Source organism: Podarcis raffonei, chromosome 5 (assembly GCF_027172205.1).
Source record: "Podarcis raffonei isolate rPodRaf1 chromosome 5, rPodRaf1.pri, whole genome shotgun sequence".
Classification (NCBI taxonomy): Eukaryota; Metazoa; Chordata; class Lepidosauria; order Squamata; family Lacertidae; genus Podarcis; species Podarcis raffonei.
The window spans coordinates 38329894-38354402 of NC_070606.1; the positions used below are offsets into that span (position 1 = coordinate 38329894).

The 24509-nt window shown below is 45.3% G+C and overlaps 2 protein-coding genes and 1 long non-coding RNA gene across 3 annotated transcripts; all 3 read right to left on the reverse strand.

Annotated features, from left to right (window-relative positions):
- Window positions 1–9016: 9016 nt before the first annotated feature.
- FGFBP3 (fibroblast growth factor binding protein 3) lies at window positions 9017–11609 on the reverse strand. The gene is made up of 2 exons (XM_053388698.1): window positions 11481–11609; window positions 9017–10485 (listed from the first exon to the last, which is right to left on the reverse strand). The coding sequence occupies exon 2, from the start codon at window positions 10393–10395 to the stop codon at window positions 9610–9612; it is 786 nt and encodes a 261-aa protein (XP_053244673.1). The 5' UTR covers window positions 10396–10485; window positions 11481–11609; the 3' UTR covers window positions 9017–9609.
- Window positions 11610–18282: 6673 nt separating this feature from the next.
- LOC128414046 (uncharacterized) lies at window positions 18283–20574 on the reverse strand. Its single transcript, XR_008330568.1, has 2 exons — window positions 19137–20574; window positions 18283–18878 (listed from the first exon to the last, which is right to left on the reverse strand). It is a non-coding gene; the product is annotated as an uncharacterized LOC128414046 (long non-coding RNA).
- Window positions 20575–21121: 547 nt separating this feature from the next.
- On the reverse strand, window positions 21122–24236 carry LOC128414045 (D(1) dopamine receptor-like). The gene has a single exon (XM_053388699.1). The coding sequence runs from the start codon at window positions 23758–23760 to the stop codon at window positions 22399–22401; it is 1362 nt and encodes a 453-aa protein (XP_053244674.1). The 5' UTR covers window positions 23761–24236; the 3' UTR covers window positions 21122–22398.
- Window positions 24237–24509: the final 273 nt, after the last annotated feature.

The window sequence follows — 24509 nt, forward strand, 5'->3', positions numbered from 1 at the left end:
GAAATTTGTTTCAAACGTGCTGCCTGAGGTAGTGGCCTCTTACTGCCTAATGGTAGAGCTGGTTCTGACACCTGCACTCTTATCCCCGCTTGAAACAAAGTATAATAATGTATGTTTAGGGAAGTTTTTTATGTTTTGTTGAAAGCCGCCCAGAGTGGCCGGGGAAACCCAGCCAGATGGGCGGGGTAGAAATAATAAATTATGGTGATGTCTGCATTCATTAATATACGTCCCCAATCAGAATAAATGGGTGTGGTGTTTCATATTTTTATTTTTTAAAATATCTCGAATAGTTTTTAAATGTTTTGTATACAAAACTGCTTTTAATTGCTTTTACATTTTGCTTTATGGCTGTAACTTGTGTCATTTGTTTTATAATTGCGTATTTTATTGTTATAACCTTATGGTAGCTGCCTTATTGTAAAGGGCAAATAAAATTTGATTATGATATGACAGAACAAATAATGCTTATCGCCACTCAAGCAGAATAAGCACCCCATCATGACATGAAGGATAATGTGAAATTAGCCTATTCTTCCAGAGGTCTGCTATATACCTCATAGACTCATTTAACAGCAAGTTAATTTCAGAAAAAACACGGCTGCTCTTTGTCACCTGTTTGCTTTAAAAACACTTAATGCTGGTGCAAAACACTTGGATTTGCAACCTTAGAAAACCAAGTAGCTTTCAATTTAACAGTTAACATGAACTTTTGAAAACTCAGGTCTTTTAACTGCATGTACGTTTTCCACCCACAGGTATATATACCAAAGGTCAAAGTATTCTTGTCAGAAAAACCCAACAACTCTGGCGGCAAAACGAGAAGCCCGTAGCTCAGTATGCCAAAGCCAGCACAAGAGAGACCACCAGTTCTGACAATCCGTCATTCACGTTTCCCACTGTTTGGCTCTATTGAGGCAAAATGTGAGAAGCTGCTCCCAAGTCCTCCCCACACAAAGCTCTTTATGAGTCTTTACTGAGGCGTGATCCAGGCAGCTACGCTGAAGTTGCCAGCCTGAAAGCAGCCCCCTCCTCGTGGCATTTGGCAGGCTGGCTTTGGGAGGAGGAAAGATTTATGAGTTGTAAAAGATGGGCAAATTAAAGTCCTGGGCATTCTTGATGGGATTAGACTTTCTAGGGCATGGCATATATTTGCATATGGCTCTGACTTAGCACATTAGCATTGTCTTCCTGGCTCATTTTAATACGCTTCCCAGCCTCACTTCCCTGCCTCTTCACCCATTCGCCCACTCCCTCTCACTGCAGCTCCTCTCACATCCTTTTGTTGCCTACCAAGATAGTAAATAACGGAGAGGCCACCTTCGAGTTCCAGTCAGGAGCGTGGGGTTTTTTTTTGAGCCTGCCGATCTTCGCTTAACTGCTGAATTAAAAATGAAGAAGCCCTACATTTTCACAGAAGTATTCCGGTTTCAAAGCCCCATTTCATGTTACCACATGCCTGTTAATAGAGGTTCCATAATGCTCCCCCTACATACATGATTGTCATTGCTGTTGCAAGGGCCTGAGAGACTAGTCAGTGCTATGAAGAGAGCCGCTCTGAACACCCAGGGAAAGTGCTGTACAAATGGTAAATAATATTATAAATCCTTGCTTTAAATAAATAAAGAAATCCCCAGCCCCACCTCTAATAAAAAACACCGTGTTTTCTTCTGGGTCATATGAAGTTTGTTTCTCTTTCAATTTCCCCTCTGGTATAATTTATTTGAACCTCCGCCCAGGCCCCCCATTAACTCTTTTCATTGATGGCGCTGAATACTGGAATGTATCAACCAGGAGATGAAGAACCTGTGTGTCTTATGTTGTTGGACTACAACTCCCATAACCCCTGACCATTGGTCAGCATGCTGGCTGGGGCTCATGGGAATTGGAGTCCAACAAGATCAGGGCGGGGGGGGGGCACAGCTGTTCCGATCTCTGGTTTAAGCTAACATGTTTTCTAAGCACGTGGAGAAACATTTAACCCAATTCATAGGCAGCTAGGGGGGTTAACATAAAAAACACCTTCCAGGTCAAAGATAAATCGGTTTGTTTCAGGAAGTCTGAACCTTCACAGCGCTTCACTTCTTATAATGTAACTGCAGGCAGGGCCCTATGTGTTGTTGTTGCCGTTGTTGTTGTTGTTGTTGTTGTTGTTGTTGTTGTTATATTTATGTATTATGTCTATATCCCACCTTTTTTCTCCAATGAGCTCAAGGTAACATACATGGTTCTTCCCCCTCCGCATTTAATCGCCCCAACAATCCTATGAAGTAGGTTAGGCTGAGAGATTAGTGACTGGCTCATGGTCACCCAGTGAGCTTCATGGTTGAGAGGGAATTTGAACCTAATCTCCCAGGTCCTAGTCCGGCACTCTAACCACTATACACCACTGTTGGGGCTTCTAGCTGTAGTGTAGAATATATAGGCTGTTATACTTGGATTAGAAAGACTTGAGTCTGAATCCCTGCTGAAACATGAAGTTCACCAGCTCAGAATGTGTGGGCCAGTCACATACTAGGAACGGGGCGGCTGTTGTGAGGTTGAAATGAGATGATGCCACACTCCACACAGCACTGAACAGCTTGGAGGAAGGATGGGGTAATGAATTAACAGCTGGGAACTTTGATCTCTCACGTTTCCTGCTTTTGGTTCTAATTTTGCATCGGTTCTAGTGTGCCATGCCATGCCTTGTATTGTCTCAGTAACAGCTCAGTATTGTCTACACTGACTGGTAGCCTCTCTCCAGGGCTTCAGCCTGGAGTTGGTTACATCTCTAGCTGGAGATACATGAATTTCCTGAATTTCCTTTGGGAGTTGCTGTTTTAAACACTAGAGCCTGCGGAATTGCTGTCAATAGGCACAGCAGTCTTTGTTATGGTCCAAAGCAGGGTCCTTATTGGTTCCTCTCTGGGTGGCATGACATCATGCCTTAACTTCAATAGGTCCTTCGGTTTGCCTAAATATCAGCGGATAGCTGAGAAAGAATAGGAGAACCACATAGGAGGGGGGAATATGCTCCCGCTATGTGGTCTCAGATCCAATGAAAACACAACTTGCCTTGGGATAAAGGAAACCCTCCCTCCGCCTTCTCCTCAAAGTTGCTTGTGGTCTTGCCTTTCGTGTTAAAAGGGTGATGAATTGCAAGCTATGATTTCATGTCAAGGTACATTAGACAACAGAATCTGAAAGAGCTGTTAACCCTCAGCCCGAGGTGTCGGGAGGCCTTTGCTCTCTGGGCTGGCAGATAATTTTTACATCATTTGTCCTTGGACAGAGGCAGCGGCTCACTTCTAAATCTCTGACATCTTTGTGCCTATCAGCATGAAGCAATATTCCTCTGTGACCTTCTTGCTTATTCTTGTTAATTCTCTCCTACCAGTAGAATCTGAGCAGCAATTTTATTCACTATTATGAAAGGGCTTTTATTTGCTATTACATTAATAATAATAATAATAATAATAATAATAATAATAATAATAATTTAAAAACAACTCTATCCAGTGGTGCTGTTCTGCTGAAGCAACAGGCTGCCAATACCACAGTGAAACTTCCCCTTTGTCTCTCCTGCAGCCTCCTCCACACCTTCAAAATATGCCCCACAGAGGGACCCCTTGGAGCAGATTTGGGGAACATGTGAAAAGACGAAGGGAAAGCCCGAATCATAATCATAACCGTAATAACAATGGGCAGGAGTATTCATTTAAGTACTAATGCAATATATACTATATCTCTTTGGTGACTGCTATAATAAGCCAGTCTTTTCCTGATTTCTGATTCCATGTATTTCATAGAATCATAGAGTTGAGAGGGATCCTGAGGGTCATCTAGTCCAACCCCCTGCAGCTGTCCAATATGGGGCTCAAACCTGCAACCTTGGTGTTCTCAGCACTACGATCTAACCAACGGAGCTATCCAGCTTTTTTGTTCAGAAAAGCTTTAAGCTACATGGATGTGCCTGCTTTGCAACTCCTGCAAGACATCTATATATCTTGTACTCATGTCCACATACCCCAGTACAGAACGTACAGCGAGAAATGTTGTTGAATAGAGAGCATTGACATGAATAATGTTCCCTTCTAGGTTCTACGCAGCTATTGCGGTTGACGTGGCATTTGTCCTTTCCCCTTAGAGTTTTTTTTGCAGCCCTGGGAAATTCTCATGGCCTTTGTCGCATTGAAAACTGTATGTGAGCGAAGTGGAATGTAATGTGCCTGTAACAAGGGCCTTGGTGCATTCCAGGAGGGGAGGGTCTTGTTCTGTGGGAAGGCTGGCTCTTGATGAGTAAAATCACGCCATCCCCATCACGCCACTTCCTCTATTCAGGAAAGTGGGCTGAGTTAAGGGTGGCCCAGCCTTCTCTCTCCTGCCCCTCTTTCCCTCTTCCCCACAAAGGTACAGGCATAATTAACCTTGTGAACACTTGAGAGCAATACGAACGAAACATTGGCCCTGAAGTGAGGGTAGCTTGGGATGTACAGTGCTGTGTTTTCACCAAGTAAGGCACGTAGAGTGGGGTGGGTGGGTGGGGAATGGCTAAGCTCTAAGGTGCCAAATTATTTCCAAAGCTGTTTAATATTTTATACAGGATCTTGCTTTGGAGATTCTTTTCAATAATGAAACGTTTGTGGGGGGCAAGAGAATTAGCTCCAGCCTCTAGCATTTCCAGCTGAAAAGCCTTGGTGGTGTTTAAACATAAAATCCTTAGAAATCCAAAATGAATGAAGTAACTTGTTTTAGTAAGGAAAGCCTGCCATGGAAATGCCTATTGTTTTATACTCCCCCCACCTCACCCGCTGTTTTGTGTTTCAGAAAAGCAGCCGTAGAGCAATAGAGAGCAAAGTTAAATGAGAAGCAATCTCTTGTACATTTAAAAATTCAGCTTTCTGGTCTGCTTTTGTATCAGGTCTTGGGTTTTGTTTTTGTTTTTGAAAAACCCCGATATATAATTTTAATTTACCGTAGTTTGTACAGTAATATAACTATGCAAATGATTATTTAAATAAATTATATGCATGAACATTATAGTTAAAGTTTCTTTTCAAATATGAAATGAACGAGATCCACTTTTCTACAATTTTGCCCAGGCTGGTACCATCTGTGTCAGACTGGTATAAATGAATTTGGACTATTGCACTTCAGACCAAATTTATTTACCACAAGAGTGAGAAAGAAAATACATCAATGGTCAAATGTCAAGCTCTTTTTCTTTTGAAGGGTTGGTTGGATTTTGTCGCATCTTTCTCCAAAATCACAGGTCATTTAACATGCTTGTAAAAAAAAGAAAAAAAGAATCACTTTCCAACCAGTTTCAATTAACTCCGGTAATCAAACATACTTAAGCTATTAACTAATGTTCTTCACTACATAACTAAAGGCAAGTTTTCAAAATGTTTCTTTCATCTAAACGGCTTCCATAGTGAGTCTGAGTTATATCTTTGGTCCAAACATGTTATATTTGGTTGCGCGACTCCTGCAAAAAAACACAGCCTCATGTCTCACCATCCTCTTCTTTTGTGCAGGAGCTTTTAGTAAGGGAAACCATGTAATGTGATGCCATTAACTTTGCAACTTTCTCTGTATTCTAGCAGATAGAGGAACTTGCAGTGGTGTCACCTGTTGCTTGACAAAGGAGAGAGAAAATGTGATGTCATAAAGTTGTGGTGCATCCTGAAACAAGGCTTAACGGGAGCAAGGGCACTCACACAAGCCCCACTCCAGTAATCTTCACATTTATCATAGTCCCAATGCTTTGTTGTGCTGTTCAGGGAAGGTTGAGGGGGGTGGTTTCTACCCTTGTAGACCTTCCCGACATACCATGGAGGTCAAGCAAACACAACCCCCTTGCTCAACATGGAAAGGTCAGGGGCTGAATGTGAGATGTGATGCAGAGAGGGACGTTGAAAGCAGTAGGGGTTTTTTTGTGTGTGTCCCTGTTCCCCCACCCATGATAGTGTTTCCATGTTCAGACAAATGGCCAAGCACATCTCTAGCGTGTGTATCAAATCATCGAATCATGGAATTGTAGAGCTGGAAGGGACCACAAGGGTCATCTAGCGCAACCCACTGCAATGCAGGGATCTTTGGTTCGCCGTACAGCTCGAACCCACAACCCTGAGGTCAAGAGTAAACGGGGAAGAGTAAACGAAAGTAAGAATATCCACATTGCTGGGGCAGGGGAAACAATGGCACTTAATTTCATGTAAACTCATTTCATGTCAGAGCTCCCGAAACAGTATTTACTAAAGGTCAGCCTTATGAGGTGGAGAAGATGAAAAATGTTGAGGTGTTTAAAAGCCTGAAGGGAACTTACGGTAAATGAGAGCTATAAATTCCCTTAGGTGGAAAAAGCTTCTTCTTCCATGCGCATCTCTCTCTCTCTCTCTCTTTCTCTCTCCACTGCTGCACCAGCAACTTCTTCACCATCCTCTTTTCTGATTCAAACATTTTGGTGCCTCAGCAGCACCCAGTGTGGGGCCTTGGGCCCAATCATTCCCATTGTGCTTCTTGCTCCCAAGAACAAAAGAACATATAGATCAAAGATTTGGGGAGGGGGGGTGCTGCCTAAACAGTGTCACATGACCAGCTATCTCTGGGGTTTGCAACCGTCAAACTGCAAACAGGCCCCAGTTATCCTTCACTATTCATGTGGAGGCCCAGGTTACCTAGCAACAGCTTCCTGCAGTCATTTGCATAGCTTTATACATGCCTGCGGCTGCTTCCTTATGATAGTTTCTAAACTTTTAGCTATTTCGAGCTTTTTTCTGGGTGCCCACATGGGGACAGCCTGTCTACCCATGTGGTGGTAGTACTGTGAAGCTGGAATAGTTTCTGTTCCACAGAAGCCCCCAAGCGCCTTCATTCTTCAGCATTTAAGATTTTGTACAGGCACAAGTATCTCCGCAGTACTGGAACGTGTTACTTTCCATGAAATACAATGTGCTAGGTGAAATGCTTAGGGCAGTGGTTTTCAAACAGTGTGCCGTGGCACCCTGGAGTGCCTTGAACAATGCTCAGGGGTGCCATGGGCAACACTGGCCTCTACCCCTCTTTCCTTCCCTCTCTTCCTCTGATGCCCTCTCACATCTCTGCCTCTGAAAGGCTAGCACAGCTGTTTGTTGCAGCATCCCTGCCTACAAGCTGCCCAGGTGAATGGTGCCTCTGGGGCTGGCCAGGGGATGCTTCCCAGGCCCCTGTGGGGCAGTGGGAGGAGGCACCTCTCTTTGGGGTGGGGTGGGGGCAGCTCAGAGACCAGAGGCAGCAGCTGCGGCTGCCCAGAGGACTCTCAAGGAGAGGGGAGAAGAGAGGAGGTTGAGGGGAGCCTCACAAGGGAGGAGTGAGGAGCTGCCAGCTCTGCAGGCAAGGGGTGACACAACTGGGCTTCTGGTCCCCACAGAGGTGCCGCAGAAAGAATGTAGTTGGTCAAGGACTCAAAAAGGTTGAAAACCTCTGGCTTATGGCATATTATCCAAGCTTGGATGCTATCCACTTCTGTATCACTTCTGAAAAATCAAAACTGATCACCTGATTGTGAAGTTGGACCCTTCTTGTCTCAAGGGGCCCCTACTTTTATATGTCGTGGAAACTGCCAAGATAAAAAGTCCCATTTGTTATGTCAAGCTCATTAAAAAAACCCACCTCTCTGATTACCTTGTTCTTTCATTATTGCTATTCTTTCTTTATTTTATGTGTTTGTCTCTCATTGAAACATAAGCTCCTCAGATGTTTTTTTCTTAAAATTCCTCAGGTAGAAGAAGGCAAATCTAAGTCTCCCTTCAAGGGTTTTAGAACAAAGATCAACATTCTTACCCTCCAAGATTTTCCCAATTGTTCTTTTACTATAGAAAGCAATACCTCTTCCCATTTATCATCCTCGTATTTGTTCTTCAGCATCTGCTTAAGTGAAAATGAAAAATTGGCACATATGTGTAAATGCAAGCACCATTCTCCCAATCAAAACAGGGCAAGTTTTTAGGTAGCTCCCGGCTTGCAATGTTCAATGCTGTAGTCTCAGGGAAAGTTGACCATGTTCTACAGCTGCATGTACAGAACAGTCCTAAACCTTAATATTGAAAGTAAATTCTGAGCTTGATCTCTCTTGGAATTTGCCACTGGATAGAAGCTTTTTAAAGGCAAGGTTTAAAATGTAATTGCTAGGCTTCCCTTGAGAGAAAGTGACATTCTTTGGATAGACTGCAGGAACTATGTCCTATATATATATATTGTATGATAAGCAAAACTATTGTGCTCTATGTAACCAGTGTGAAATGGGCTATGTGAAGTAGCAAGAGCTCTGATAAAAGTTAGAACAGTCTGTTGATAAAATTGCTGCCACGGCTCTAAGCATAAATCCCAGCAACTGTGATACAAACTATGTGCGTCGAGAACATTTTGACCAATTATGTTGTGGAAGAAGAAGAATCTGACTGAGAGTGGGAGAAAAAACACTCCCTACCTAACAGAACGAAGGTCTCCTTCAGTACTTCTCAGAGGCTCCACAGTGCAAGGGAGGTGGAATGCAGAAAGCAATAGCTTATTATGGCGACACTTCTATTGGCCCATAAATACTGGCTCTTAGCTATTTCAAACATTTGACAATAGGGTGGTACATAAATTCAACCAAGTCACTCTGCATCAATGGCTAGATTCATTAAGATGGAAGGCTGGAATAGTGAATTTAAAATTGGTGTGTGTAATACAGTTTCCCCAGGACTGAGGAAAGTCCTGTGAAGATGTAGGGAGCTAATAACTTGACTGCTCAGCAAACCTCCCTCATATGCTAATGCATCCTGGGGCATGAGGGCACATTTACTGAAGCTAAGCTGGTTTTGGACTGGTTAGTGGCTGGTTGAGAGGCTGCCTGGGACCTTCATGTATGCTAAGTTGCCTTGCATTTCATCTTGCTTTGGAGGGATACAAACACACTAGAAAAATACATAAATAAAAGTTTGCAAAATGTGATAGCATTGATACTGATAGCAGATATTTCGACACTGTGTAATGAAATAACAAGCACAGGTTGCTGTAAAATAATTTCATTTATTATTATCATTAATGTAATTACGCCCCGTAGCATCTATTGTGTTAGAGAAAGAACCTTGCGATTATTTTTTAGACATGGCAAACCCAAATATCTTTTATTAGCTGAGAATTAGCTACTTGATTGTGGGTAGGGAATAAACAGCCCGATGCAACAGGACAGTTTACTTAACAGCTGGAGCACATCTAGCATGGAAAGAACAATATGTCTTTCATCTTAACCTACCTTTTTCTAGTGCACACCCTCAGCCACTTTGTTAGCAGCTGCTGCAGGATTAGTAGGAATGAGTAAGTTATACATCCCATAAAAGCACAACCGCTGCATCCTGCCTCCCCTTCCTCACTGCCCCAAATCTTCACCCACGCTCTGTTGGTGCTCAAAAACTCCCATCCCACTTGACTCTATTCACCCCTGCCTCCATTTTGCCCTCGTCCCAAACCACCACATTTGCCTTCATTCCTTCCAACACTATCTCTACCTAGGCTGTCTGCTGTACACTCTGCCTTTAACCCCCCCTTGCCTTTAACCCTCCCCCCCACCCCGTGCCCCAACCTTCTCCCAATTCTCCAGGTTCAGCCGTTCCAGAAATTCACAAAGAAGTTACATAGTGAATGCCACTTCTCTTCGCAGTAGGCCTCGACCACGCCTGCATTGAGCTCTGTGGGCTGCTCAGTGCCTCCTGCGACCGATGTAGGTTGCATGCTGGAGGGCTGGATTGGGGCCGCTGAGGAGCCGGGGCCTCCTTTCCTCTTCCCCTCTTTGTTTCGCTTGGCTGGGGCCTCCGCCTTGGCTGGGCTGCTGATCGCCCTGTTCCTGGGCACCTGAGGTGGCTTCTGCGGGGCTGGCGCATCCTTGGCACGGCCTTTCCCCTTGGATCTACCTTTAGCAGCCCCCTCAGTGGCCCCCGGGGCGTCAGTGCTGGGAGCGGTGGGCACCAGGTGTAGCTGCGCTTCAGAAGTCCCCTTCTTGCTACTGCAAAGCCGGGATGTGAGCGGGCTGCTGTCCTGGCATGGGTGCTGCTTCTTGCGGAGTTTGCCCAGGATCTGCTTCCAGAACTGGCGGCCTTTGGAGCTGTAGGCAGCGCATAGCTCTGGCTGGCCCCGGTAGACACATTGCTGCCTCTTCCCACCCTCCTCTCCAGGCTGGTGGCAGCTGAGCAGGAGTTCGGTGGCTTCTTCGCCAGAGATCACCTGCCAACTGCACAGGTGTTTGTCACGGGTGGAGAACTGTCCAGACTGTGCCCATGGCGAGGAAGCGGGCTTCACTTTTTCGCTGCTCTCTTTGATCTTCCGGCCGGTGGTGCCTTCCAGGCAGCTCAGGAAGAGAAGGGTGAGCGGAAGGGTTTGGGGGAGCCTCATTTCCTGAAGTCAGGGGAGCTGTTGACATTTATCATTCAAAAGCATCCGTGATAGAATCTCAGGTGAGGGGCCCTCTACATTCCCAAAGTCCTATAGAGGAGAGAGATATAAGTCAGCTGTGGACACACACTGGGCAGATAAAGATGAGCAGTGATAGCTCATTGCAAGCAATGCATTCTTCTTATCTCGAATTCTCAAACCTTCACTGGCATAAAATTCTTTTTAACTCACTGTGTGACCCTCAGCAGTGGGTAACGCCTCCAGTACCTACCCTCTGTACAAAGCAGACACTTGTTATGTTTGTTATGCATGTGTGCCAACCTGGTATTTTGTGTTCCTAACAGCACCCCCTGGGATACCCAATAGCTTTTATGCAGTTATATCAATGGTGCTGGATTTTGGTAGTAAGCAAAACTCCTCTGCATCTTTTGTTTTACACAGAGAAAGACTAAAAACTTGGCAATCTTAAGTAGAAAAGCCACCCCTGTCTACATTCAACAGAGGAGTTGCATTCCTGTTTGAGTGCCATCCATGTGGTTAAAGGGATTGTCCTGACAACATTATGACAACATTAACAAACAAACACAAATTTGTTTAAGATGCATTCAGAGTAAGCACCGTTGTTCTCAATTGGCTTACGTCTGAGTAAACACATATAAGATTGTGGTGTTAGAAATCTATCAGATTTCTTTCTATGATACCAGAAAAGTGATAGCAAGGTTTCGTTGAAGTGCTCTTTTCTACTGCTGCCTTCCTCTCTTCTCCACGCCCCCGTCCTGCTTTTAACAAAGACATTTCAAACTCCCAATTTCTTTCCTGCTTTCCAGGTTTTCTTTCATGCATTTTCCAAATGCAAAACCATCTCTCCAGTTTGGTGCTGCTCTTAAGACATAATGAATCTGTTGGTTAATTTGGATGTGAGATCACTGGTTGCATGGTGCAAAAAAAACCAAATATTTTTGCTTATTGCAGCACCAAAGAAACTGCATGGGAGGATCCCCAAACTTGTCACCAAGCTAAATTAAACAGTTCCAGTACTGATCTCCCCCCCCCCCACACACACACCTTCTGGCAGTTATACTTACAGTTCATTGCAAGAGGCAGAGAGCTCTCCAGGAAAACTGCAAGCCTGCATGTAACCGTAGTCTCTGTTAGAGAACTGTACAGAGCATGCATGTGTTATCAACGGTCCAGTAGGGGCCAGCCACAGCCGATGCCCCTCCCCACTCTTATGCATGCAAACACACACACACACACACACACACAGCAAGAGGAGAATCCTGAAAAACAAACCTCTTGACAAAGAGCAATCATGTTCTGTTCTTTATGTATTTATAGGCAACGTACTGAATAGCTAAATAAATATGATCCCAATACTCAATGGCATAATTTGTTACTGCTCATCCTACAGTAGCCCCCACTGTCTGCTCTGTTCAATTTAATCACTCTACAGCATTAGCTCTATTGCAAAGTAATGATCATTCAGGGTATTCAAATAGTTCTTACTATTAAGATGGCCATGGTAGGTTCTGTTCCTTGTAGGCGAAAGCGTTTCATTTGCTTAGAATACAGCCATTTGTTTTGTAATGTTGCCTAACACCTCAAAAATGAATTTAACTGTCAAGGAGCCAAAGCTACACAACTTTAATGACAACTGTCTGCCGAAAGTTTGGAGCAATGAAATCAACTCTCCCTTTAAGTTTGTACCACTTTTAGAGAGAGAGAGTACATAAGATGTTGTTTTGCTGGTACATGACTGCAACCAAACTGAATAAAATTGTGCAGAACACAGTCACACAAAATGTAAGATCAAGCCTTTTCAGTTAATCTTTTATGTTGCAAAGGTAATTTGTTGGAAGCCTACAGAGCTTGAAGCTCAGTGACTGCTAAAGTGTTTTTTTTAATAATCTCTACTGCAGTTGATATTATTATTATTATTTTACAATGCAGCCTTGTAAATAAGCATGCTGAAGTTGCTAGCCGATTAAACATTGTGCTAGTCTGCCCGTACATAGCCGTGTTGCTCATTTGTAGCATGTCAGTGACCTTGAAAGGGGGGGGGGGACAGCTTGAGAGAGATGGAGAGTTCTTCTTTAATTTTAAAAGTTTCATACTTGGTAGAAGTGACTGAACTGGTGGTTTACTTATAAGTCAGTCATAATGGAATTTTATGGTGTTTTAGGTTAGTTGTAGATTTTCTTTCGAATGTGTATGGAAAAGAGAGGTATACATATTTTAAATAAATATTGTTAAATAATTACATTTCCCCCCCCCTTCTGCAACACAGCAGATTTAATACAACGGCTGCACGAGCTATTTTCATAGTCTCATCAGCTATTCGAAAGAGCAAATTAGAGACAATAATCCATTTTTCAGCATAAAGGAGACACCTAGTGGCCATTTTTTTAAAAAAGCAGGGATGCCTTCTCTTCTAATACTGTAGTGCAGGGGCTACTGAAAGTGGACCCTGAGAGGTTTCTTACACCTTTTTCTTTGAAGAGTCTTTTTTTTTTTTTAGAACATCTGAAAAGGGCACGAGATGTGAAATACTGAGTATTCTGATTACTTGAAATTAATTGTTGTGAGAAGTTGTTCGCTGCTCTAAGTGTTCAGGCTCTGATCAGTTAAAAATGTAAACCAACATAAATAAATGAGATTAATGTGCAAAGGTAATCTCAGAATTCACTCTCTGTGTAGGATTTCTCCATGCAGTCTGACTGAATAGTACCAGACGACACGTAGATTGTTCATACACAGAGCCTTTCCACAAATAGCTTATACATGTATAAGCTTTATGTTTGGAGGGCAAGAAGAGGTTTTCTGTCATGATCCTGATTCCCTGAGTCTATATAATTAATATACAGTGTCTGTGGGAGAAGCTTCAGAATTGCTCACAGCTTCCCTTTAAGGCAGGGGTCACTCATGCTGCAGTTACAGTGCTGTGGCAGGAAAAATGTGGCTCGCATCTCTAGTGGGTCTGCAACAGACACGAATTTTGGAGCAAGAACTTTCTATTTCAGATCCTTACAGTGAAACCCTAAGGATAATTACTCAGAAGGACAATGTTCTATGGAGCTTACTTACTTCCAGGAGTGTGTGCATTGGATTGAACCACTTACCTGGGAGAAAATCCCATTGAAGCATACTCCTGAGTAAACATACTGTTAGGAAGGTTGCACACCACCCTTAATCTATGCCAAGGGGGTAGCCAAATTCCTGGGGGTTCCAGGAGATCACCCACTGTTGTGTTTCTGTTGGAAAAGTCAAGACACAGTGGAGGCTAGTGGTTCATTTTGTACCTTCAATGGATGGGGTGCAGAACATTATATCCCAAGAGTGTCTCTTCTTGTCCCTCTTATAGCTTCAGCAAGGCTGGGTCCAAAGAAGTGGTCAGTCATGGCTCCCAATTTCTCAGTGCAACCTCCTCCAGCCAGTGCCAAGATGGTTTTGCATATTTCCTCCTTCTTTCCGGAATACCTTTAGATTTCAAAAAGGACAAATTTTCCTGTGACATCACGCACACACACACCACCTCCTGGTTGGGGAGGGGGACAGTTCTTTTCCATTGCCAATGACCCTTAATGGCTAAGTACTAGTTCCCCATTGCTCCTTAATAGCTCACTTGCTAATTGTCTAGCACAGTTCTGCAGCTTCTATTTTCGCCTCATATCACAAATATTATGTAAATACTAGTGTTTATTAATTTCTACTATTCACTAACAGACTCTGGTACTCTAGATCTATGACACTATCAAACCAGCTCTCAAGCTTCTGCCAACTTCCCTGATGCAGCTTACTGACAATCGTAATAGCCAGAAAGTAGGCAACCCCAGCCTTCATTTGGATGCAAAATTGCACTTTCTTATATCACTTGCATACCAAAAATGATTTAAAACATGAGCGACTTCTGCCTCACACTGTGGAAATAGGACTTGGATAGAATGAAAATTCATTGATCTAGGGAAGAAAGAGGTCGTTTTCAGCCTGAAGTACACTACACAGTTATCATCCTGCGTGTTACTGAAATCTCTGAGACAATTACCTTAAGCTTCTGAACCAAAGGATTTATTAGCACACCACACTGGCTTGAACATGAAGCAGCTCATAATGACAGGGGCGATAACTATGGTTAGCTTTCAAAGCAGGAGGACTGCTCTGTTCTGAGAACCTCTGCTACACTCTCAGGAGCTCAGCCACTGGGAACAGATGGATTTCTCTGAGAATGAAAGCAAAGCTTTCCAAAGAAGTAATGCCGTTCACTGAAATCTGTCCTTGTAAGTCTAATTTTCATATGGCTTTAATGCTAACCTTGATTGTGTTGCTTTTTACACTCATTTCTATTTAGAATCCATTATCGTGGCTGGCTTTGCCCCAAAGGCCAAGTTCAGCATGGAGGCTGCTCAGCTCTTAATCATCTGACATCACCTAACAATGTTAGGTGACCAGCTTTTTTTTAGTGCAAACCCACCTAGTGTGGCACTTTGAAGTCCAGACAATCAGCTGGTTGTCATGGCTTCAATGTGCCTCACACAATTCTGTACAAGAACCAATGATCAACTGATCTCGCAGAAAGCAGTGAGCAGCATTTTGAAGTCCTAACTACCAACTGATTGTCAGTGCTTGCAGACAGCCTTGTGCAGTGCTTTAAAGCCTCACCGATGACCAGCTGATTAACAGGGTTTCAGAGTGCTGTGCATAGCATGGGGATTTGCAGATGACACCAATCAGATGACCAACTTTCCAATAGACAAATAGTTGCTATTGCACTCAGGTCTTGTGAGCTTCCTAAAGGCCCCTGGTTGGGTCCTATGACAGGATGCTGAACTAGATGGTACTTTAGCCTAATCCAGTAGGACTCTTCTTACGTTTTTAAAAGCCATATGTTGCCCCCCAAAAGCAGCCAACAATATGAGGAGGCTATTTTGAAGAGGGTATGGACTGAGGATGGGATAGTGACCAAGAACCCACAGTTCCTTAGTGTAAACATAACAAAAATGGGAGGCTAATGAGGTTCTCCAAAAACGAGCTATGACTAACAAACAATTTCATTTTTCACTTCCTGCTAGTATGACTGCTCCAAAATGAACTAAGATTGTCAGCTGAGAACACTGTCCTTCATGTTAAATAGTGGGTAGACATGGCAGACGACACAGCGATTTCTCCAAAGCAGCTCTTTATTTTGTAAGCTGGAATAGAAACTGAACAGCAAACAGCTCAGCCTAACACTTCAAGTCTCACTTCAACCAGAAAAGTCACCAAGGTCACATCCACAGCATACATTTAATGCACATTTGAAGGACATCACTTCCCTCAGATAATCCTGGGAATTGTAGCTTGTGTGTTAAATCATGTGCTTGGAATCTAGTGCTCTCCAGATTTTCTGGATGCGAACTCTCAACATCCCTGACTGTGGCTGATGGGAGTTGGCTCCAACAACAGCTGGCCACAGGTTCTCCATCCCAACACGAGGTGATATCATCATCATCATCTAGACAGCTGAGGCACGTTCTTCCTTCTACCAAAATAGATGCTCAGGACAGCTGCTGGAGTGATGCACAGGTGTCAGAATGCATGGGAACACTGTGTTGGTAGAGAAACTAGGAAGTTTATTTGCATGACCAGGATGAACATATGTGGAGGTGAATCAGGAGACAGGAACAGGGAGAATGACAGGGATGAATGTGGAGGTGGAGGTATATTCACAGCCTGTTCTTTTCTTCCCACAGACCTTGCAAGCTGTGAAGATATCGATCAAAATGTAAACACGCTCGCTATGGTGTGGGGATTCAAATGACGGCCAAAATTAATGTAAAATGTAAAAATGTTCTAGCAAAAAACAAATAGAACTGCCAGCAAACTCTTTCAGTGCTTACTACAAAGTCTGCTCTGAAAAAATGTGTGCCTTGCCATGGAAGGTGTGGCAGTTCTACACGGTTGCAGGTGAATCCCACTGAGGGTGTGCAACGTGGCACAGTTGAGAAAATGTGTCAAAATATCCGTTGTACTGTTTGCACATAATCAGACCCCAATCAAGGTGATGAGGGAGAAGCTACATGTGACTTCTGTTCTTCTTCAAATTGCCAGCATGGGAGCCTGATCCAGATCATGGGTACGGAGCGTTTTAATGTTCACTGGACTTTCTTTTCTTTTTTGGTAATCACCACCATCATTTTATTTGTATGCCGCCTTTCCACAGTTAAAACAATGCTCAAGACGACTTACAATACGAAAAGATTTGCATAATTAAAAACATAGCAAAGTGGCCATAAAAATAAATAAAACACATTAAAAACTACATAACCAAACTGAACAGTTTCCACATAAAAACGACGATACAAAAAGTTAATATCAGTATCAACAGCAAAATCTCCCAATGAAACTTTTCCCCCAATACCCCTGTCCATGCTGGGCAGCAGCCTCAGCACCAGTCCTTATGAGGCCAGTCAGGCCCTGCCCTAGGCCAGGTGGAAAGAAGCAGGAACGGGACCCTCAGGCTCTCGGCAGGGGAGATGCAAACTGCAAATATGGGTCTCCCCCTTCCTCCACAAAAATATCTATTATCCTACTCTCCCCCCTCCCAAAAAGAGGCTGGGGTAGTGTTCTCCTCACCCGTTATCTTCACAACGACCCTGTGGACACTGGCGGAGGAAGGGGGTGCAGTGGGTGCGGTCCGCCCCAGGTGTCATCCCTGAGGGAGGGTGATATCGCCGCCCCAACCCCCAGGGTGCTCACCGCCCACCACGGTTGGCTAGCCCCGACCTCTGCCTGTGGGGTAAAATGGACTAAGAGATAATGACTGACCTAAAGTTACTCAACAGATTTGCTAGCTGTGAGGATGTGTTGTCACATAATCCAGCCAATGAGCTCATTTTACTAAAACTCAGATAGGGGGAACCGTTTAAGACTTTTATTTTTACTCCCAGTTGTTGTTGTCTTTGTGCCTGGTTTAGTAATGAATATCACATATCTGCTTTATGTTCAAATGCACTTTGGGGGCCAAAAGAGGGAATACTGGGATATGATGGCATAACTGTTGATAGGTTTCTTGACAAGAGGTTCATTTGGAGCTCAAGTGAAACAGATGGATGCATCACAGTTTCTTCTTAAGGATCACTGCTATTTTGGAACGGTATAATGAGCCATACTGCTACATAACCTAGGGGCCCATATTGAAACTCTGTCTAGAGTTTCCTAGAGTTCTGTTTCTGTAATAATAATAGTAAGTTCAGTTCTGCTCAAAGTAGAGCTCACTTTCAAAATTGCAGTGCTACTAATTTGGAAGAAATATACGTAAAAGGTAAAGGTAAAGGACCCCTGGACGGTTAAGTCCAGTCGAATTTGATTATGGGGTGCATCACTCATCTCTGCTTTCGGGCCGAGAGAGCATATAAAATGCCTGGCAGTTGTATCTAAAGCTAGCAAAGTTCATGGCACTTTCATTCATCCAGGAAGAACTGTAATTTCCCCCCAGCTCCGTAGTGATTAATATTCTGTATTCCCATGCTAGCTTTCACCTTGTTATATTTCAGCCATTTTGTGTCAAACCAATGTACTGTATACCTATCAAATTCTGCTTTAATTGTAATGGCTTTCCCCCAAGAGTAATGGGAAATGTAGTGTGTGTGTGTGTGACCTCATTGTGTTTAAGCCGCTAACGCGTACATACCCTCAGTTAAGTGTTTTGCAAGAAAATAGATATTGGTGATCTGACTGCTACTTGCATTTCTGAGAAAGCAATCATACATTCAGACTGCAGTCAACTGCATAGAATTATACTCAACGAATATAAAACTTTGTTGCTAAGTCAGCATTCATGACATTAATTTATGGAAAAATTGGCAATATGCATAGAATTATACTCAACGAATATAAAACTTTGTTGCTAAGTCAGCATTCATGACATTAATTTATGGAAAAATTGGCAATATGCATAAAGCAATCTTTTCCATTTTTGTAGAGGTAAGCAATAATTTTGCAAAGTTCTCTTAATATTTTATAATTTATATAAAACATTTAGTGAAATATATCCAACTGACTACTTACATAATGACTTGATTGGGTTTCATCTGAATAAAACCTTCTCAGGAAAAAGTGTTAAGATTTTGCTGGCCTAATATTACATTCCTTGCTGCAAATGTAAATCAAGTCTATTCAACAGACAATGGGTGACATCCAATGATGTCTGTTCGCTTGTTCAACAGAAATCCATGTGTGCAGGAGACTTCCAGCTTGTCTTCTCCCCCATCCAGCCACTTGCATGTCCTCAGAGCAGATTTGTGGGGCACACAGGAGTTCCCATATACCAGCAACCCATCATATTAACTAGGGGTTAGCTCATCTTTGGTCCTCCAGATGTTGTTTGACTCCAGCTGCCATCAGACTCAGCCACCATAGCAAATAGCCAGGGATGAGACAGCCATTGACAACATCTGGAGGGCCAAAGTCTTCCCACCTCTGCTTTAGTTGGTCTTGTGCATTACTGACTTACCGTATTTTTTGCTCTATAAGACTCACTTTTTCCCTCCTAAAAAGTAAGGGGAAATGTGTGTGCGTCTTATGGAGCGAATGCAGGCTGCGCAGCTATCCCAGAAGCCAGAACAGCAAGAGGGATTGCTGCTTTCACTGCGCAGCGATCCCTCTTGCTGTTCTGGCTTCTGAGATTCAGAATATTTTTTTTATTTTTTTCCTCCAAAAACTAGGTGCGTCTTGTGGTCTGGTGCGTCTTACAGAGCGGAAAATACGGTAATTCAAAAAGTGCTAGGTCAGTTTGGGCGATCTCCTACTGACTTTCCTGAGTGGGACCTTGGACTTCTGCCTCCAAGCTTTGATAGCCACGGTGCCTGAAATCCATCTAGGAAAACTATATACATGCATTTCCCAATTCAAAAATAGATCTGTAGCAGCTCCCTTGCTAGATAGGAGTGTTTTTTAAAAACTCAATATACCAGTGTGAGAGCTTGGACCATGTAATGAGTCTTGATCTGGTGACCTGGCACAAATGCTACAAAATCTAGACGTAATACAGATTATGGCTGTTGTTGTGAACATGATTTTTGTCACTGAGACAAAAGGATAGGAAATAAGTACACCTGCTTGATGTAGCTGTATTATTACACTGGATTCAAATGAAAGAAGTGTTCATTTTGGCAAAATTGTACCAAGCTTTTAAAGAGCCTTTCTTTAATAGCCAAGTTGGATTTTTTTCCCTTATGGAAATACATTTCTGCTAGAAGATGTTATTTTCCAGAGAGCCAAACAGTACCATAAAAAAATGAGAACCAAATAATTACATTTTCCATATAATCATATCTTCATTAGAACTTGTGCAACCCCACTGGCTTCACATTTCTTTTGAACAGCATAATCCCAATATGGAGCAGCAGCCTATACAAGCTTAAATACCAATGCAATAGATGATATTTTAAGCCCAGAGCAAGCCCTGTTAAATACAAGCACAGGGGCTAGGTAACTGTGCCCCACATGATGTATTTTACATAACTTGTAGAGTATTGTTTTAATAGTGATCTTGGGGGGCTTTAAACATACATACAAGAGGAAGGCAAAAATAAACTTCCATTGTTTTATACATTCAGTTACCATCAAAGAAGATTTAACATTATAAATTGTACAGCTCTGTTAAAAGTTGTGGGCAGCACAGTAAGATGTGAAATAATTACTGCACTGCGCCTGGGCATAATTTACACAGCTCATTACCATAATGTCAAAGCACATATTTATATATGTACAGAAAAGATGCAATTAACCATCTGTCTTCACATCCCTGGTAATGAAGCAGATGATAATACTTTTCTCAGTCCAGTCCACCCTTCTACAGCTGCTCTGCAACAACAGGAACTCACAGTCCCATCAAAGCCTTAGGCTCTTGTACACATTTACTGTAGCTCCAGCACACTCCCACTGCTGGTGCTTGAAGCCGTGTACACATGGCATTGGCCAGAATTCATACCTATCTTGCTGCCACCCCATTTGCAAACCTGAGCCACATTCACTTTGCAGTGAAACTGAGGTGTGTACACTTGAGACAGCTGTTGCACATGCACAGATGACAGTTGGTTGCTTTGGGGTGGAAATTGCAGTCCAACAATATCGAAAGCAACATCTGTAGAGCCACATGTTCCCCACCCCGTGCTTAGGACAATCAGAACCAAGGGTGTACAAAAGGGGGGGTGGAAGGTGCCTGGGGCGGTGACAGGATGGCCCGCTGCCTCCCCCAGCTGTAGAGTGATGGAGGGTGTGCACACAGTCAGTGTGGGCGCCGCTCACGCCGCATTCGCATGGCGTCTGTACAGGCTGCCACGCCTGCACAGTCTGCATGGGCTGCCGCTTGTGCACAGTGTCCGTACGGGCGTCCGTATGGGCTGCCGCTCGCGTAGTGACCATATGGGCTGCTGCGCGTGCGCAGTCCCTACAGACATCGCACATGCGTCACCAGGCGATTCGCCCCGCCCCTCGGCGTCCCGCCCCAGGTGACAGAGAGGGTTCCTCCGCCACTGATCAGGATGATGTCAGCACTAATATCTTGGCAGAGTGAAAGAGGGTGGTGGCAGATAAGTGTTGCACATGGGGGCTTCCTGTTCCAAAGACTGGTGAATGCATTAAGATACAGTGGTACCTCGGGTTACATACACTTCAGGTTACAGACTCCGCTAACGCAGAAATATTACCTCGGGTTAAGAACTTTGCTTTAGGATGAGAACAGCGGAGGCACAGTGGCAGCAGGAGGCCCCATTAGTGAAAGTGGTGCTTCAGGTTAAGAACAGTTTCAGGTTAAGAACAGACCTCCAGAACGAATTAAGTTCTTAACCCGAGGGACCACTGTACTTCAGTTTCTTAAATATCTGTTTCAGCTCCTCTCACATCACAGAGTTGGGAATCATGGCTCTTGTGTTAGACCATGCTTGCTCAAACTCGGCCCTCCAGATGTTTTTGGCCTACAACTCCCATGATCCCTAGCCAGCAGAACCAGTGGTCAGGGATGATAGGAACTGTAGTCTCAAAACATCTGGAAGGCCGAGTTTGAGGAAGCCTGTGTTAGACAATCAACCTTCAGTCTTACCATTGCCTCTAGATACACCCTAAGAGAAAGACTAGTAGATCGCTACTCAGTTATGCAGGAAAGAACTTTCATGCAGATTGTTGCAGACTCAGGAGCAATGTCTAAGGCTCCAAACCAAAGCACACTTACCTAGGCATAAGACCCACTGCACACGCTAGGACTTCTGTTCTGATCAAACATGCATAACTTCATTGGACCCAACCATATGAGCTGGGTGCCAATGGATGGGTCCCAAGTGATTGGGCCCTGCCATTTTAGTTAGGTCATGATCCCAACTGTGAAGAAGCCATGCATGGCAGATAGAGCTATCAGTGGCTATTAAACATGTAATAGTGAACCCCTGGAGACAGACAGACAGGCCATGTATCCATAGCAATGACCAGAGGAGGAATGACCGCTGGGTGGAGCACAGAGAGGAGAAACACTAAGGTGCACCTGTAGAAGCAAAACTGGACACCTTCATTTGTCCCAGCTGCAATCAAACATGCCTCTCCTATATCAATGTCTACAGCCACAGCAGGCGCTGTAACTCTGTTTGACTAAAGCTGTTTGACTTTACCCTGAAGGCGCACTCTCCTAAGACAGACAGATGCCAACAACAAGTGAGCCATCCTCACAGTTGATTGGACAGCCTAGATATCCCTAAATAAATAAGTAGTTCTGACAGCTATGTGATACCTCCAGAATCAGAGCCAGTGCACCTCTGAATACCAGTCACTGGGGAACAACAGTAGGAGACAGCGAAAGGCCTCGTGTCTTGTTTGTGGGCTTCCTATTCACATCTAGTCGGCCATTGTGGGGAAAGAAAATGCTGGACTAGATAAGCCTTCAGTCTGAACCAGCAGGACTCTTCTTATGTGATTGTGTTCCTTTGTGGCCACTACATGGTCCCATCCACATACCGCTGGGATGTGGCAGTAAAGATTCTAGTGCCCAGTAATCTCTGCAAAGGGATCAAGAGTCTCCAAAGATACCACAGCCTCACATTCAGAGGGGAGCAAAGCTGGCAGGTGAAGGTTTTTGCTGTTGCTCCTCTGAGTGGCCTGATGTGAGGACAACATCTCGTTCTCTGGCAGGGTTCCTCCATTGCTCTCTCCTCCTCCTTGGGAGCTCACTGTGTGGGGCAGGGATCGATGCCAGGCAGCAATGGTGGGGAGAGGTGACGGAACTGGCTCTCCTCCGCTCTTGTGGGAGGAGGAGTCGTGGTGATAGGAGACCAGCTCGTGGCTCAGGTTGACTCTCTCCACGGCGGACCTGCCTGGAGCCCAACAAGGGCGGTGGTGGCAGCCCAACAGGCTGCTGAAAGCCTTCCGAAAGTCCATATTGAAAGCGTAGATCACTGGGTTGACCGAGGAGTTGGCCCAGCCAAGCCACATGAAAACACGGAAAGTCGTCTGGCTGACGCAGAGAGCTTGCCCAGAAACCCCGCTGCTTGGCCTTGGTTCACAAAAGGGTAGCAGGCAGTTAAGGACAAAAAAGGGCAGCCAGCAGCAGACAAATACCCCCACGATGATGGACAACGTCTGGAGGACCTTGGTTTCCTTGCAGAGCGAGCTGCGCAGCGAAGAGGCGGGCTCTTTCCCCTGCGCAAAGCCCAGCCCTCCGGCCTTTTCCAGAGACGAGATGCGGCGGATCTGAGCCTGGGCGATGCGGTAGATCCTTGCGTAAGTGCCAATCATGATGGACACGGGGATGTAGAAGCTGACCAGGGAGGAGGTGATGGCATACGTGGGGTTGAGCCGGGCGTCACAACGTGGCAACTGTGGGTCAGTCCCCCCCTGCTCCTCAACTCTGTGCCAATGGAGCTGGACAGGGATGAAGGAGATGAGGACAGAGAGGGTCCAGGCCAGGGCAATCATGGCGGAGGCCAGGCCCCGGGTCATCCGCCGCTCGTAGCGGAAGGGGCTGGCGATGGCCCAGTAGCGGTCGAGGCTTATGATGCAGAGATGGAGGATGGAGGCCGTGGAGCACATGATGTCGGCGGCCACCCACGTGTCGCAGAAACGGGTGCCAAAGAGCCACACCCCACCCACCGCCTCCGTGACTGCCTGCCAGGGCATGACCAGCAGCGCCACACACAGGTCAGAAGAGGCCAGTGACAGCACAAACCAGTTGGTGACTTTGGCTCGCAGGTGGCGAAACCGGACGATGGCCATGCAGACCAGGGCGTTGCCCAGCAAGGTGCTCAAAACCAGCAGCCAGAGGAAGCAGACGCCTAGCACCACCCCATTCCCGCCAGGGGCCCGGGGCTCCAGGGGCCCCTGGCTGCCGTTGGAGGCGTTCTCCATCAGAGGGCGCCCACGGGCTCCAGGCGCCTACCGCCGTCCAGGAGGGTCTCCTATGGCAGCCACCCGCGCACCCCAGCGAACAGGGTCCCCGCCGCCCATTCGCCTGCATCAAAGACGTGGCTGCGGCTCCCGCAGGCATCGTGGGGAAGCACTGGATCCTGAGCCTGGACGGGGCGCATCAAGAGCTTCGCGCAGCGCCGCCGGCGCCGGGACAGAGAGATCTTGGTTAGCAGCAGGTTGGCTGGTTGGAATGAACGCGGAGCCGAGGGCGAAAGTTCCCCGACGCCGCTCGCTCGCTGCCTTCCTCTCGCAACCAGATCCAAGCGTCGTCTGTTCTTCCCGGGCTTCTGGGCATCCTCCGGTGCTGGAGGAGAAGGTGGGGCAGAGAAAGCCGCGGTCTCCACACTATCTGTCCGTTTAGGTTTGGCAGTCGGGGCGGCACTGGGACGCCTTGTTCCCTACGTCTCGTGCGCAGAGGCGGCAGGAGGCGAGAAGGAAGCACGTGGGAAGGGATCCGTGCGCGCGATCCTGTGAATTGATCGGGGACCCCTTGCGCTGCTCGCTCGGGATCGCTTCACTCAGCCATGGCTTACGAATGGATAAAATGGCAGAGATGGCAGGGCTCAGCTGTAGCTGCTCAGCAGAACTGATGGTACACAGTTCAGTCCTTCGTCGGACCCCTCTCCGCGCCCCATAGCTTCTTCTCTTGTCCTGCCCGTCGCGCCCTCTGATCTGCCTCCATTCCTGCC